This window comes from Corythoichthys intestinalis, chromosome 2 (genome assembly GCF_030265065.1).
Source record: "Corythoichthys intestinalis isolate RoL2023-P3 chromosome 2, ASM3026506v1, whole genome shotgun sequence".
In the NCBI taxonomy this organism is placed as follows: Eukaryota; Metazoa; Chordata; class Actinopteri; order Syngnathiformes; family Syngnathidae; genus Corythoichthys; species Corythoichthys intestinalis.
In genome coordinates, this window is record NC_080396.1 from 26,173,786 (window position 1) to 26,190,686 (window position 16,901).

General features: G+C 40.0%; 1 protein-coding gene across 1 annotated transcript; it reads left to right on the forward strand.

Annotated features, from left to right (window-relative positions):
- Positions 1 to 5,948: 5,948 nt before the first annotated feature.
- On the forward strand, positions 5,949 to 16,874 carry LOC130911976 (insulin-like growth factor-binding protein 5). Its single transcript, XM_057829675.1, has 4 exons — positions 5,949 to 6,669; positions 12,149 to 12,315; positions 15,464 to 15,583; positions 15,659 to 16,874. Exons 1-4 carry the CDS (start codon positions 6,336 to 6,338, stop codon positions 15,794 to 15,796), a joined length of 759 nt encoding a protein of 252 aa, XP_057685658.1. The 5' UTR covers positions 5,949 to 6,335; the 3' UTR covers positions 15,797 to 16,874.
- The last annotated feature ends 27 nt before the right edge of the window (positions 16,875 to 16,901 follow it).

Sequence of the window (16,901 nt, forward strand, 5' to 3'; positions counted from 1 at the left end):
AAGAGTCTTTCCCCCAGTGTGGAAACGAAACATGCTTTCTATATGAGGCCAAGGGTGTTCATATTTTCGTTTTCAACATCGAAGAGCGTTGCAGGTACCATTTTCTAAATGTTTTTAACCTTTAAGATCCTGAGCCTTTTTGGCGAGTTTTGGCTGTTTTTGGATACTTTTTTTTTTAAACTTTTTTTTCTCTGTACTTTAACATGCCCTGGGTGTCTTGCTTTCTATATTTTATCTCAGCTCATCTGTTATCATTACATTATAACCAATTACAGTACTATATTAGCCCCAAAAAATACAGCAAATTCATCAAATTCCGGCTGGAAAACTATACAGAACTTAGGCTTCAGCCGTCCTGTCCCAAGAGCATGACCGCCCTCGAGTGCGCACTCATGCTCCGATAAATATATTTACTGCATTAAACTAAAATGATGCTATCTACGGTTTTCTGTGGTCTATGGGAATTTAAAATTTGCACCTTTGATTCTTTTTGACGGCAGTGCTCTATATGAATAGTTAACTCTTATGTCGCTTTAAAGACACCACGTTATTGATCACACCGACGTGATCACAGGAGGGTGACTTGCAACTGCAACTGCAAGCTTATGTGTGACTGTGTTGTTACGTCTGATATATATAATGGAGTCATATGATTATCGTTCCTATGTCTTATAAGTGAAACTGGTGGAGCCACTGTGGGCATCTGGCAAAAATAAAGTAAATGTGATGTAAAATAAAGAGGACAAAAGTGTTTACTTTTGACAAAAAAAAATTCAAAACTGTCGTGCAGCCCAAAGTAGCAGAGTAAAAGTAGCATTTCTTTTTCACACGTCTACTCAATTAAAACTATGAAGTATGACATGGTAAAAATCTCAAAAAGTTACTGAGGTATATGTAACGTATATGTATAGTATATGTAAATTTAAGACGTTACTACCTACCTCCGCACATTGCTAATGGTAAATTCAATAGATAATTCTCAAAGAAATAAATATCTTTATGATTACATAAAAGCTTAATACAGACACCACTTGAATTAATTTCATGACTTCATAAAGTATACAGGCATCTTTACTTTCTCTGTGATAGGGCTGGGTGTAAAGTTGATCCAATTTTTGCTAACAAATTCACCTTTTCTCAGGGGAACAAATTGGCATTTATTTACATTATCGATAAATTTAGGAACAATCTATAAATGACTTGTCCCCAAAACGCCTTTCTTCTCTTCTGAACAACCCCAATGTGAGTAATTCAAACTCCCATGTGTCACATTAAAAATGTTCAGTCAATAAGGACACTCATATTCCCATTCTCAGTGTCTATGCAGCTGAACAGGACAGGATAAAATAAATGGAAAAACCCTGGTGTGACAGGAACCGGATGGGAGACCAAGACGATGACAACATCTCTACTCATATCCACTTCAGCCTCAGAAATATCTCAGTGGTCAGAAATTAGTACCTGCTGTGGCAGATCTATAGAAATCAGGAAGATAACATGGTGTTGCACGCTGCTTATGCTGTGAAAGTATACCAGCCTGGATATTTTTAAAGATTTAAGCAAGGGCGTAGGTTTGGTCTCAACATTGGTAGTGACGATGTATCTGCATAACTTGCATGTACACTTTTTGTTGGAGACGGGACATTAATAAGACCAGATTGTGTGAAATGATTCCTGTTCACCCAAATATGAACCTAATTCATTGATAGGCTAATGACCATATAAATAAAATAAAAGTGAAAATTTGGGAGAAGGGCGAAACCTCAGTTTACTACATTTCTATTTAATTAACATTAACAGTAGAAAACACCAAAACACTTCTCCCTAAGCAGCTTCCCACTCGACTTTTGCAGGTTAGCAAAAGTTTGTTCTTCTAACTCTAAAGCAGGTCGGACTTTCAGTAGGAAAATTAGTGGTGTGTTCCCACCTCCACAACATTGATGTAGCTGCTGCTGCTGCTGGCCGAAAAAAAACACTTTTGATATCCCTCCTCTCCGAAGAGGGCGGAGGAGACGACATGTTGTCAACATGTTGCATTTCTATCGGGGGTGTAAGGATGTGTGTGTGAGTCATTAGCCAATCAAATATGCGTTTGAGGGGAAAAAATGGACTGGCACATTCAGCAAGTGAAAAGGGGTCAACATAAGCCTGAACATAATGAAAATACTTCACTTAATAATTGTGGGGTCAATTGAATTCTATCCATATAATGTATGGAAAGGCAGTCTAAATTATCCATATAACTGAAGTCATTATATAATGCAAATAAGGTTGTTAAAAGCTGGTGGGGACAATTTGAGCATTCTGAAAAGTCGGTACTGTAATGTCACTACCGTCCCTATCCAAACCTACGCCTTTGGATTTAAGTAGGAATAAGTAAAGATGTGTGCATGCTTTTGGTTGACGATCAGTCGTAGAATCATTAAAATGTCACTGATTTTCAAGGCAATGACACAATATCTGTGAGTGAAAACGCACTGAATTGTCTGCCCGGCATATTAAGTGAAACGGAATGAGCTGTTTAAGAAATATTTTGCAGACATGTTGAATTATTTAGATTCCTCAAAAGTCATTCTGAATGGCTCCTTGGCTTCCTGTAATAGCAGTGCGCGACATCCAACATCTGGACCGAACAATCCACTTGTGTCAATGCAGATGCACAGAAAGGATTTCCGACATTCCACAAAGTGTCTGCTGCAGATCTGGGAATTTGTCTAGAACCCTGCAAGTATATGGCTCCAAGAGTGTACAGTAGATAAATGCAGTTATTTGCTTTTTTGGTGACTCAGCTATACTGTACCATACCATGTCAACAGCACTCAAGCATATACTGTATTTTCTCCAATCATTACCAGTGTAGACGCCTCCAACAGAACGCAGCAACTGCTGTTCTTGGAAATACTTAGCTTTATTTTTCATAGAAGGAATAGTCTAAGCAAAACTCTGGTTAAACCAGCATTAGTCACGCTAAGCAGGTGCAACGCTTATTCGATTTGCTGTGAATTTTATGCTAACATACTCTGTGGGAAGCAATCGCATGCGAACCATCTGCACTTCACACTCAACTTGGATTTCACATTGATTGCACTCATCAAGCATCCGGCAAGGCTTTTGCGTCATTGACGGTAAGCTGGGCCATGTGACATGCTGATGAAGCGCCACATTATGGGTGCCAAAGGCCACGTTAGGGCATGACATATTTTGAACAATAGCAATGGCGAAGATCAATATTTCATGTGTTCAGTGCTCTCTTTGTTGTTATTGCTAAGGTAAGATTTTATTTACAATTTAGAAAACAAATAGATAACCATCCAATAATAACCCACGGAGCAATTCAGCATCCCAGTTTATTCTTTTTACTCCTTTTTGAGGCTGACTCCAGGAGCTCCTCCACAACCACTCGCCCTCTGCAGCTGCAGCGTCCTTTGGCGTGTAGTAAAGTAGGTCAGAATGTGAAAGCCGAGCTGCAGATAGATACAACAAAACAATAGGAGCAAATCCTTGATGAGAGCAGGATGAACAAATTGCTTCTAGAATTTCCTCTTAATAAAGACTTTTATGATAACGAATGAAATGTCCTTGAAGGATGTCTGTAAATGCATGCAAGAAATCCTTTTTTTTCCCCCACAATATTTGCAGTACTAAAACGCAGATTAAAAAAAGACAGTGGGACAGATATAGTAACTAGGGTTGTTCCGATCATGTTTTTTTGCTCACGATCCAATCCCGATCGTTTTAGTTTGAGTATCTGCCGATCCCGATATTTCCCGATCCGATTGCTTTTTTTCTGCTTCCGATTCAATTCCAAACATTCCCGATAATTTTTCCCGATCATATACATTTTGGCAATGCATTAAGAAAAAAAATGAATAAAACTCAATTCAATTGCCCCAAGCAGGGCCGGCCCAGGCCATTTGGGGGCCCTAAGCAAAATAATGCAAAGGGGCCCATATTTTTGGCCCACCATTTCATCACAGTGTACTGTGAAACCCATACATGCAATCCAACCCATACGTCCATATTTTGTATATTAATCAGATTTTGTGGCACTGCATACTTCAAACTTCTCACCCCAAATGATTGTCAGTACTTACAGTAGATAGCGCCAAACCTTTTTCTAAAAGAGGAAAGAAAGAGGTTAAGGAAGAATTGTTATTTTTTTAAGCTTGTAATCAAGTATCAAAACTCACAAAATTCAAATAAAGCAAACTGTAGTAAACAAACGAAATTATAAATTAAACAATTGCCAGATTGGGGCCCTCCTAGTGGTCAGAGGCCCTAGGCAGCTGCATAGTCTGTGTATAGGCTGGGCCGGCCCTGGCCCAAGTATCTTTTTTTATTGTCCAACATGACATTGTTCCACTGCTTTGGATCAAAACAAAGCTTATCAGCACTGTGCCATAAAATATGTAAACAATAAACATGTAAACTAAAACACTGAGTGCAGAATATTGCAATAACAAAAATCTTCAAAGAGGTAGTTTATCTACTTACTAGACTTAAAAGTGACATCACAATAAATGGCAGGGGAGGATGTTTGTTTTTATTATGAACCAATCTTTCAACCAAAACTAAAGACTCTGGATGAGTGTAAGACATTTTGTCTGTAACGTTAAATACAATTAGAAAACAATTTAATTAAAAAAAATGTACAGTATATATTAAAAAAAGACATGTCCGATATTTTTTTGCCAATTCGGATACTTTGAAAATGACGTGATCGGACCCGATCGATCAGCATCCCAATCGATCAGGACATCTCTAATAGTGACCATATGGGGGAAGAAGGAAATTTGAAAATAAGCAGTCTTTTGAAGACTATGTGGGACTTTGGTCCTCTGACGTCCTTTGTCTGTTCAACTTGAAGTTGTTTTTTTGACATATCTAAGTTACTTTATGGACACTGAGGAACATGTTAGAACAGGAATGTGGATTAAGCTATTAGTGTTTTCCTATATAATGAAAGCAAAGATAGGGAAAAGGTGTTTTTCGTGAAATAAGACAATGGATGCAATTGCAAAGTCATGTGATCAGAATCATAACACAAAATACTGAATTACATGCTTTGCTGTATTTTGACCGTTTTTGTTGAATTTCATTGTGACATTGTTCTTTTGCTTCAATATCATGCAATTTCCAGAGATGGCACTAATTTCTCATTGGAAAAGCAAGCCTGGATTTACTGTTGCAATCGGTATTGTGGTGAGGTGACCTAACCTGCAGGAAGCAAGATGTGCCTCGAAGACTTATTATTGAAAAAGTGCAGCAGTATAAATGAAGCAATTTTCTTTAGGGCATTTGTCACTTGTCATCAAAATTTCAAAAAATCTAGATTGTGGAACTGAAAATTCATAAACAATTCTAAGACTTTTGAACTAAGAACTAAAACCATGTTGTGAAGAGAGATTACTTTCAATGTGAAACCTGACCTGCAGTGCTCAGGAAAATGGTCAGTTTCTGTTTCGTGGCCATGAAGAGTAAAATATATCCAAAGTGTTCACCGAAAGCTCAAATCTCACCAATCTGTTTGGAAATAACTGGATCTGGAGATTAGATAGCAAGTGCGTGTGTAAGGGGGAGAGAGCGACAGAAGCGTACTGTGTAACATGGTTGATTCAAATGGGATTCTCATGTAAGATTGTCCCTGAAAAAAATGTGATTCACCAGAAAAACCCATTGTCTTTTCTTCATCTTGCTTACATTGCCTGTTCAACCTAGGTCATATCGGTGGGAATAGTGCATGGTCCTACTGAGTGGGCTTCAGTCACATCACTGTCTCCCATCTGAAGGCATGCCAACACCCGCCCTGCAGAATCAGCATCACAGTGTGCACGCTTGACAAGTGCGCCTCCCCCTCCGTGCCTTGTATGACATCCCCATCGTTATAGGCTTCGCCTCTGGCTTTTTTTCCCTTTTTTTTTTTTTTTTTTTTTTTTTTTTTTAAGGCCAGCTCAACACCAACCGCAGATTACACATTCTGCTCTCACGCAGGGACGAAGGCAGATAGGAGCAACGCGGGGGGAAACTGACGCGGTCTTTCTCCTGTACAGGCGACAGCCTTCGCGCGCAATCAGCGCCAGGCAGAAGCGGACGAAGGAGGAGGAAGAGGAGGAGAGTCAAACCACACATGCCACGTCTGGATATATGCGTGCAGATATCACATTTTCTAACCGCAAAGTCAAAGTAGAAGGTGTGAGCTGTTCGACTTCCGTGGTAGTCAATCAGATGCTGTGACACCTTTGCACACCTGTGGATACAGCAAACGCCCGCTTGATGGTCGGACACCAATCTATGCTTCATATAGGATTCTCCAGTTGATAATCATCCTGCGCACCATGCTACTGAGCTTTCCCCTCTTGTTACTCCCGTTGCTGTGCGTCACCAGCTGTGCTGCGTCTTTCGTGCCTTGCGAGCCGTGTGACCAGAAGGCCCGTTCCATGTGCCCCCCGATGCCCTTGGGCTGCCAGGCGGTAAAGGAGCCCGGCTGCGGCTGCTGCCTGACGTGCGCGCTCGTGGACGGCCAGTCGTGCGGCGTGTACACGGGGCCGTGCACGCGCGGTCTGCGATGTCTGCCCAAGAACGGCGAGGAGAAGCCTCTACACGCCCTCCTACACGGTCGAGGGGTGTGCAGAAACGAGAAGTTGTACAAACTGCTGCATCCTTCGAAAGGTAGGCCTGCTGGGTTGGAGGTCAAAAGCAAAGAGTCGCGTTGAAATCTTGCTCCTTATGTTCTGCTATATCCAGGGGTGAAAGTGGCTAGAATTTCTCTAGAACTCCCCGACGTGAAGGTTATTTTATTCTATTTTTTTCTTTTTTCTTTTTTTTTTTTTTTTTTTGGGGGGGGGGGGGGTCAAACCTCTTAAACTACTGAAATGCAAAGAAAACTGTTTTAGCAGTTATTTCTATAACACATACAAAAACTGATTTTCAATCAAAATTGTATTTTTTCAATGATTTGCAAAATAGAAGTTAACAAAAACAGCAATAACCCCAACCGCCATCTCCTAATTTTTATTTTCCCTCATCTCCTCACATACTAAATGCCAAATCTCAATTTTAACTAGATGTATATTAAAATTCAAGTTAATGTAAACATTTACTTTTTTTTAATAATATATAAGTATATTCAGAAAAATAAGTACAAATGACTTATGCAGAGTGAAAAGGAATATATTTTGAAGATCGGGCAGACATGGACTTTTTTAAATCATAAGGAAATGAATAAGTAGCCTAACATAGATGAACAAATATAAGTCCAAAGTGCACATTGACAGCTAAGATGTTCTGAACCTCCGCATCAGAGCAAATAAAGCAAAATATGATAAATAAGCCTCCTCAAGTCTTTCGTTGCTCTTAAAAATTTGATCCATTTTATGTTGCATTGCCCTTTTTTTGTCGCATCAACCTTTTTTTTTTTTTTTTTTTTTTTTTGCTGTTCCAGAAAACGCACACATTTGAACCAATCAGAGCTAACTATCTCTGCTGATCACATGTCAGTATGTCAGCCAATTGAACGGACAAATGAGTCCATGCAGGAGTTTTGCTTTGCTGCGTGCATTCGCACATTGACGGGACTCATCATCATCAGACTCCGATAACTGCAGCAGCTGGGGAAACCTCCATGCCGTCCGTGGAATAAAATAAATATTGGTGCAAACGGATTATGCTTGTCGTTAACGCTTGTGTATTTAAATCTGATGTTGGCAGATTGTTTTCTTCTTGGAGATGTAATGCATGTATGGCAGCTTAGCATTTTTTTTTTTACATAGCGCTTTGACAGTTGCCGTCATATTTTCTGAATCAAAGCACCGTGTACCGGAACAGCATTCTGGCCCTGAATCTTATACCAGAACTGCGTTCCTGACTGTTCCGGCCCACTTTCACCCCTGGCTATACCAACTTTATTGAACCAATTACATACCTGTCAACCCGAGGCCGTTGGCAATCTTATAAATAGTGATCTATTCCCTTACAAATTGGTGACTAATCTTACAACGTTGTATATAGCGTGCAATATGAACAAAAATAAAACTCCATTTTTAAAATAATATGGATTTATTGGTAACATATAACTTGGTGCAATCAAAGAACAATCAATATCTTCAGCTACATCATGATTACTAAAATTTAACAGTGACTTTTGTTATAATTGAATGTAGCACTTTTGGCAATTTCTATCATGTCTTTTGATCGCTGCACTTAATGGGCCTGCAGCTCGCAATTCAGTTTGACTTGAAGGTAGTTCGTTAGTGTGTCCAATTATAAATTAAAAAGGTTAATTGATCAAATTAACTTACCAATGCAATCTTTGAGTCAGGGAACATTTCTTTTGCTAATTCTGAGTCGTGATCAACAATAGTTGTGGGCAAATTGTGTTCGGCAACAAATTGGCAGAATAAAATCTCCGCTTTCGTCACTTTTAATTCTGCAGACCTCATCTTTATGACCAGTGTTGTTAATCTTACTTTAAAAAAGTAATTAATTACAGTTACAAATTACTTCTCCCAAAAAGTAATTGAGTTAGTAACTCAATTACCTGAATGTAGGAGGAAATAGTTACTTGGCAAAGTAACTGGTGTTACCTTTCATGTTTTTTTTTTCATCTTTAAAAAAAAAAAAAACACACACAAAAAAAAAAAAAAACATTATAACCTTTGCTATGTTTGGAAGTCATTTAATGTTGTGATCAACTGTTAAAGTTGTTGAAAGAGCTCTAGTTTATGCATTAGTTCCCTTCTGTCTACTTTCGACATGTGAAAGTTTTAAAACTGTTTCATCATTTAAAGATAGATTCAAGTCAAGATTTTGCCGATTTTGGATAAAAAGTTACTTATACCCCTTTCCCACTGGCCAAAAACCCATGTCAACCCACTAACAATCGGCTTTTGGTGGCAGTGGGAAAGGTGCAGCGACCCGCCTCGACCCGTGTCAATCAACCTGCCAAGCGACCTGCGTTAAAATCACCTCGGCTCTGATCGTCATGCAGTGTGAAAGCAAAACCCCGGGTCAACAGTCAACACCCTAATCTACGTGGTGACGTAGGCTCTCACGTGATGAGTCATAACAACGTGCCAGTCACCTCCCATTTAACACGCCCCACAACCGTAGTTACGTCGATGCTCACAACAAAGCTAGTAGAAGAAGAAGGAGCCAGTAGCGCACCACATTGAACAACATGTCCCAGCATTGGAAAGATGATGAGACCTGCCAGCTCCTTTCCATCCACGGAGAAGAGGAGATTCAGCGACAGATGTCTTGGACCGTGCGAGACACAGCAATTTATAAAAATATTGCTGGTAAATTAAAAGCTCGAGGCTAGGACCGGACGCTAAGGCAGATCATCAACAAACTGAAAGCATTGAAAAAAACATATTGAACTGAATGAATTCGGTTGCACTTCTCGACACGCATCTTAGCGTGGTGACGTCACGTAACCTTACGCACGGCTGAGGAGGGGTAGGGGTTGAGACGGGTGAAAAATTTTTTTAAAAGACACGGCTTTTTTTTTGTCAATGGGAAAGGTGCCAAATGCCAATTGCTAGTGGGTTGCATCGGCTTGGAAAAAACGCGCGTTGACCCACTAGTTTCAGTGGGAAAGGGGCATTAGGTTCGCTAGGAAGGTTCACTACAACAGAGCCTTTCTGAGAAGTCTACTGCTTTAAAAATGACGGCTTTTAACTAACAGTGCCAAGTCTGTCATTTCGCATGTAGTTCTATATGCATGTGATATCTAGGCGTAGATTGTAGGCTGTCGGCTACAGTCAGGAAATATTGGAGCCACCTAGCCTAGCATCGTGTTTGCTACAGCGTCAAACAAACACTCTTCTCCCTCCGTGCCTCTGACTTTTCTCGCGTCATTCAACCAATGCAGTCACGCATAGTAACGCACATTGTCTCGTTGCCGAAACGGTGACAAAATCCGAACGGAGAAAAAAACCGTAATGCACGAAAAACGTATTGATTTTGAACGTACAGCGTACACATTTGAAAATCAGTGCTCATTTGTATAAATTACGCCGAAACCATACGACTTGACAGATATGCAATTAAGGCAACCATTTTATAATATAAAAAAATCTCATGGCACCCATGCAAAGAGGTCACAAAAAATGAAGACTACATGATAAGTTCTCCATTTACTCACAACTTATCTAGACCTAAATGATTTACGTGCAGGAAGCCATCTAGTGTAAGAGCATTTCATTGTTCTGCCTGTCATCACTTACATGAAATGTATTTGTAATTGATAACCAACAACTTTGCAAAATTTGATTGAACTCAATTTATGTAGGACCCTTGGTGAGCTAGTTTGCACCACTGTCATAAAACATGAGGATTCTGGGTTCAAATAGTTTATACTGGCGTAGTGTGATCTTCCTCACACGGTTCATGTATAATATATGCCGCAGTAATGGCTTCTTGGATGCTTCCACGTCAATGCCGCCAGTTTATTCAGGGGAGTCGAGGCTAATAATTTGAGATGTTGACCTCTTGGAGCCAGGGAGGCTGATGAATTGAGTCTCCACCAACCTTTAAAGAGTCTCGCGTCTGTCATTGTCAGTGCACATGACTAAAAAGTCTCCAAATATCCAGTTGCCCAATTGCCCTCAACACCGCACCCAACACGCCCTGTCCAAGTGAACTTAACAGTGGGCACCAATCAACCTGTCATCTCAACCCTGAAAGACAGTGGGGCTGCAAGGACCTTTCGTTTGTAAATGGCCAAAAGCCCGGGGGCTTGGGGGAGGATGGGTGTGATCCACATGAAACAGGGGAGAAAATTACAGGTGGGACTTTGTGAAGCCAACTTGGAGACATGACTTGGAGTCATTGTGTCTGTCAGAGCAATGTGTCAAGCTTTGTGTGCCCTACATTGTGTTAAGTCATATTTTATCCTGTCTTCTACAATTTCTTGGCTTTCTATTCCACTTGTTGTGGCACATCTTTTTTCATACAGCTATCATCTGTATCACGTATCTCCATTCTCAATGTCTCGTCTCCATTTCCTTTGCAAATAATAAACGAGCATGCTTCGTATAGCGAGGTAATATTAGCCTGAAGCACAGAAATATACACTGTCTGATTCAACGGGATTCAATTCCAGGTGTTTAATGTAACCTTGTAGTCATCACACATGCTGTCTTTCAATCTAACCTCCAAGCAGAACAGGTCCGGGTCATTTTTTGTTCCTCACACACAATTCAGACTAGGCCTTGGCTGCTTGAAGCATGCTCAGTAACTGTCCTTTCATCCACTTTGATCAATTGTTTAATACAAGATTATGTCCTATTTGAATTGTTATACTGTATGCTATCAGTCAATCAGTTGAACTGTACCTAAATCTACTGTCAGCATGGCAATGTGATCTCCCAATTTCAACACAAACTGCATTTGATGATATGGATGCTGCAGGTGAAATATTTTTGCTCTGTTGAAGGTACTTATATGTCAATATTCTATGCAACCAACCATGTCAGTTCAAACACAAGTAGAACCATGGAAAAGTTTGCAAGGACTCGATTAGTCAGCACAGGGCAGATTGAGTGAGGATTAGCAAGCAAAGACTTGATGGATATAATGCAGATCGTGCCTCTTTTTTCTCCTGGGAGAGACAGAGAATAACTGTGTCAGCAGAAAACCTGTTTTCCAAGAAGTCATTATTTGTGACGCGATGACATCACTGTCATCTACACCATCATCATTGATAGGGTGGGAGCTTTGGAAGGGGTGGGCAGTAATGATGGTGACCTTGTTTCACCATCCTGTTAGCTTAGTAGCTTAGCGTGCACTCACACAGGGCCTGTACCAATGAGATGGAGGAATAACCTCAATGCGTGACACAGCAAGAGAAATGGGCCAGCCATGGCTTAGAGGAATAAGACGTTTGTTTCTATAGGCTCTAACCACTCATGTCATATGCAGCGTTATGAACACTGAATGGAATAGGGTAATGGGACTGAGCCACTTTTCACATTTGACAGCAATGGGGGTTTGTCCCTTAAGATTAGCGCTTTAGCATGCTTTATCATACACGTCCCCCCTGCTGCGTAGAATGGATGGTGCTTACTATTATTTAAAGTCTGTCTAACTGAGCTGCTACCTAACTGTGATATCTGATCTGATGATGATGCCTTTCTCTCTGTCTCAGACACCATGATGCCCCAAACCAAGGTGCCCATATACGGACGAGACCATATTAGCAGTCGAAAAGCCCAGGCGATGAAGCAGGCAAAGGACCGCAAAAAGCAGCTGGCCAGGGTGGGACCCAGCAGCCACTTGGATTTCCCTCTGCACGGCCTGGAGAAATTGGAGCTTGTATGTGATCAACACACACTCACCACTGTGGTTTAGGCTTTGTTTTTTTGCTTAACTTCAAACTATTTTGAACAATACAGACTATATGGATCACAGGGCCTGTTCCACACTAAACAACGGCTGTAAGTGACTTTAATGTAAATCAAAATCAAGCAAGCAAAATAGGTGAAAGAAAGACCAATTTGAGTTTTGAGTCCTTCTCTGCACTAATGAGCAACACATTTCTGCAATACCTTGAATTATGGTTATTCTTTGTAAAACATATTTACTAAGTTACTCCAAGTGATGTCTTCGTTATCCATAATGTCTCAATTTTCTTTATACTGACAAATAGGTTTAACAAAAACCCTCCTCTGTCACACCCTTGCCTTTCTTGCTCACCCTCTGCAGGCTATATCTGTTGCTAAATGTGATTATATATTCAATCATGTCTCTGTGTTGTTATTCCCCATGTTCATTCTCTCTGCCTGTCCCCTAAACTCTCTTCTGTCAAGGCGCATTTTCTCAGTAAACACCCTAATATGAACAACCACAACAGGAGTAGGGATGGGAATTGATACGATTTTTATGATTCCGATTCCATTATCGATATTGCTTAACGATTCGATTCTTTATCGATTCTCTTATCGATTCTAATTTCGGGAGAAAGAAAAACAAACATTTTGATTGGCATCAAGTTTGTTTAATCAGAAGTCACAACCTTACAAACTCACAACGAGGTCAAAAGAGGCCCAAAGCCTCAATGTTAACTGTGGCAATAAGTGGCAAATGCACAAGAATGTGTAACATTTTACTGAAACATTTTTCTAATAGAAATAAAAAAATATTGGTATATTTTGGCATATAGGTCGTTGTTCTGCCTTTGGCAATGTCCCCAAACTTTTTCCTATGAGGGCCAAATAACTTTTCCTTTCTCTGATGAGAGGCCGGGGTCAGTTTGTTACAGAAAAAGTGTGACGATTGCAGGAGTGCGAAATGTAAAAAAATGATTGTTTTTCAGAAAGCCACAATCAAATAACCCTCTGTGGATTCTTCACGGAACAAAAGTAAATAAAATAAAAATAATAATATAATATAATAATAATAAATAATAATAGCACTATTAATTAAATAGATAATAACCAAATAACCCTCTCTGAGTTATTCACTGAAAAAGGCAAGGAAATAAATAACACTACTGAGGGAGAAAAAAACAAAAAAAATTCAAAATGCTCTCTGGAATTGTTCTGGGGGCCGGACCAAATATGGAGCCACGGGCCGTAGTTTGGGGACCCCTGTTTTTATTTACCAGTATATTGAAATGCATGCCTTTTAGTTTTTATGGCGCTTTCATGCTAAGTGGTGGCGCCTTTGCGCTTCCTCATGCGAATAAGAGCGCGAAGAAGAAGAAATGCCGCATCCAAGCCAGTGAGCGAGTTAGTGAGAAAGCGAAACACTGCCACGAGCCTACGTTCTTTGTTAATGTTTGTAAAATATCCACAGAGCCAACGCCTATATGTATCATCTTCTGTGTTGTTGTTGTGTGTTTCCACTCGCGATCGGACACTTAAATCCAGTTGTGTAGTGGTTTAAACGATGTGCTAATGCTAGCGAACGCATGCTAACTGTTTGTTATTACTGTGTTAGCAGCTAATCATCACTGATTTACGTTGATGCAAACCTGTTTGTTATTGGGGACGAAATAGATTTGTTTCATTTCTATTTTTAGTTTCAAGTGATGGTTGAATAAAGTCAGCAAATTATACCAACGTCTTCTGCATCGTCATTTGGGAGTTTAGCTAGCTGTATAGCCAGGACTGAGCCTTAGCGTCTCGGTGAGGACAGTGCAGTCTATTCCCTCCCGATGCAGTTATTTCCATCTCGCAATGACTGCAAGTCGCTTTGTTGTAATTTTTCCTCGTGAAGTGAAGACACACTTTCGAGCGTTCGAACCTACGTCATTGTTATGTTTACGGCGGCAACGCTCGTGCTAAACTATCGTAACCTTTCATTTTCACCCTTTTTCCTGGTGAAGTGTAGCCAAACTTTGGAGCGAGTGGTTCTTGGCGCCATGCTAGTTTGATGCATCTGGACAACAAGAGACGTCACGACGCAATATGCGTCTTTAGGGATTGTTAAAGGGATCGTTAAGGCTTTTTCATTGTGATGTCAAGGCCTCGAAACACTCGGAACCGGTTCTGAATTGGAATCGGATTTCGATTCCCATCCCTAAACAGGAGTATACCAAAACTCCCTTGTGGTACAATACAACTGTTGCGACAGATAAAGATATTTAGATTTACCATTATGTTATACAGTATTTCAGTATATTGTATTACATTTATGATGTCATTTTGGGCAGTACCTTGTAGATGAATTAATTAATATATTGATACAAACAGCAAAAAGGTTTAGAAAGTATGTAAGTAGACACATGCAGACATTTTAGGGTGTTTTGAAACAATACCTTAAAGTGGCCCTAAAGTGTTTTTAAATTATTTTTATTTATCATTGTGTTGCAGTATTTTTTACATTATTTTTCATAACTTTGGATACCTTTGGATATTTTAGTTGGTTTGAATGAAAATTAATATTGAAAGTGCCTATGGTGGTGTGCAAGCCTATACCGAAATGCCTCTCAGCAAGCTAGATGGCAAACAGCGGTGGAGGGTGAAGGCCACGGGGGAAAAAGACAGGAATTGGTCATGCGACCAATTTTTACAGTATTTTTTAGTATTATTTTTCATAACTTTGGGTGCCATTTTAGTTGGTTTGAATGAAAATTGATATTGAAAGTGCCTAAGGTGGCGAGCAAGCCTATACCGAAACGCCTCTCAGCAAGCTAGATGGCAAACAGCGGTGGAGGGTGAAGGCCACGGGGGAAAAAGACAGGAATTGGTCATGTGACAAAAGTACTGTATTAATCCGCAGCCATTGCAAAAGTATAGATTTAAATATTGCATTATTTACTGTATATACTGATTGTTATAAAGTACATACCTGTACAGTAGATAAAAGACTTCACCTGTGGCACACTTCCATTTTAACCAAGTTCTTATGCATGAAAGAGTTACAGACATTGGAGAATTACTTTAGTGCTTCTTTAAGATGTTGAGTAAACTAGATCACTAAATCAAGCAACCATGTCTTCTCCTATGTGTGCATGTAGGGGCCTTGTCGGAGACGTCTGGATCACCTCATTCAGAGCATGAAGGACACATCCCGGGTCTTGGCGCTGTCTTTGTATATCCCTAACTGTGACAAAAAAGGTTTCTTCAAGCGCAAACAGGTACAATGGCATCCTCGTTATTTCATGACTTACGCAGCGTACAACAAACTGAACCCATCATCTCTCTTCTCGTAGTGCAAGCCATCACGTGGACGCAGGAGGGGGATCTGCTGGTGCGTGGATCGCTTCGGTGCCAAGATCCCTGGCATAAACCACGCCGGTGGAGACTTGCAGTGCAAAGACTTGGATAGTAGTAGCAATAGGAATGAGTGAGCTTGAGTCCAGCTGTCACACATACTGTACGCGATGAGTGCCAACCAGCAGTCTGATTTGTCACCATGTGGTCATGGTGAACTGTTCTTGTATTAAAAGGGAAGCTGAAATGCATGCTCATTGGTTATACTGTTCAACTGTTCTAAATGGGCTGTGTTCATCCACTTAATATGAAGTAGGTTACATTATATACATATATAGCTCTGGAAAAAACAAAACACCAAAAGGACACTGGACCTTATTGGGTATTTTGAGTTTTGAATTTTCTACAAAGAAATGAAAAACTTTATTTTTGTAATTTGATAGCCATGTTGTCAGTAGTTTATAGACGCTTATAGAACATAACAAAAATTATTATTTTAAACAAACCTACCCATAAATACTAACATCGCACAAATGAGTAATCTTGGTCCCCTATTTTTTTTCCAGAGCTTTATGGTGCATCTCAATAAATTAGGCTGTTTTAATAATTAAATGTCTTTCATTTATTTAATTTAAAGATTTTGTGCGCTTTTTTAAATTTAGGCTTACAGCTTCCAAATTATAGGACACAGGAGGCAATGTTTTTCATCTAGAATAAGGTGATTCTTTTGATGCATTACACGCTTACGGTAATCGTGACTAAAACTGCATCAAAGCCGAATGGCATTGATGGAATTGCAGGTTACTTTGATAGCTGTTTTCAACGAAAGTGTAACTGAGCTTCCACTTGGTGATATCTCTGTAGATTCTCTAGTCTAGGGGGATTGAGGTTTGGTGGTTTTGCGGCGCAATCAAGCACGGTGATATAATGGTTATTTAACAAGCGTTTGGAAGTTTAGGCAGTGCTGGAGGGGTCCTACCCTTCTAGCGGTCCTAGTGAATGAAATCAATATCACCATAAAGCAGTTCAGCAAAAGATGGCGGGAAGTGGTTGAAAATAAATAAAGTTTTCCACCATATTCAAATTTATTGAGATGCACCTACCGTGTACGTATTGTGCATTTAGTCTGTTTAAGATACCATTTTTTTATGTGACTTGGAGCTAACATCCAAGTTTCTGCTCTTGTGAAAGGATTTGTGGCATATTTTTAATGACTTGGGGGTGGGGGGGTGGGGGGGGGGG

Bases quoted from the DNA above. Each gene is read 5' to 3' on its own strand.
- LOC130911976 (XM_057829675.1), top strand. From the start codon at position 6,336: ATGCTACTGAGCTTTCCCCTCTTGTTACTCCCGTTGCTGTGCGTCACC. The intron at 6,670-12,148 runs GTAGGCCTGCTG...TCTCTGTCTCAG, and splicing joins ACTGCTGCATCCTTCGAAAG to ACACCATGATGCCCCAAACC. The intron at 12,316-15,463 runs GTATGTGATCAA...GTGTGCATGTAG, and splicing joins GCCTGGAGAAATTGGAGCTT to GGGCCTTGTCGGAGACGTCT.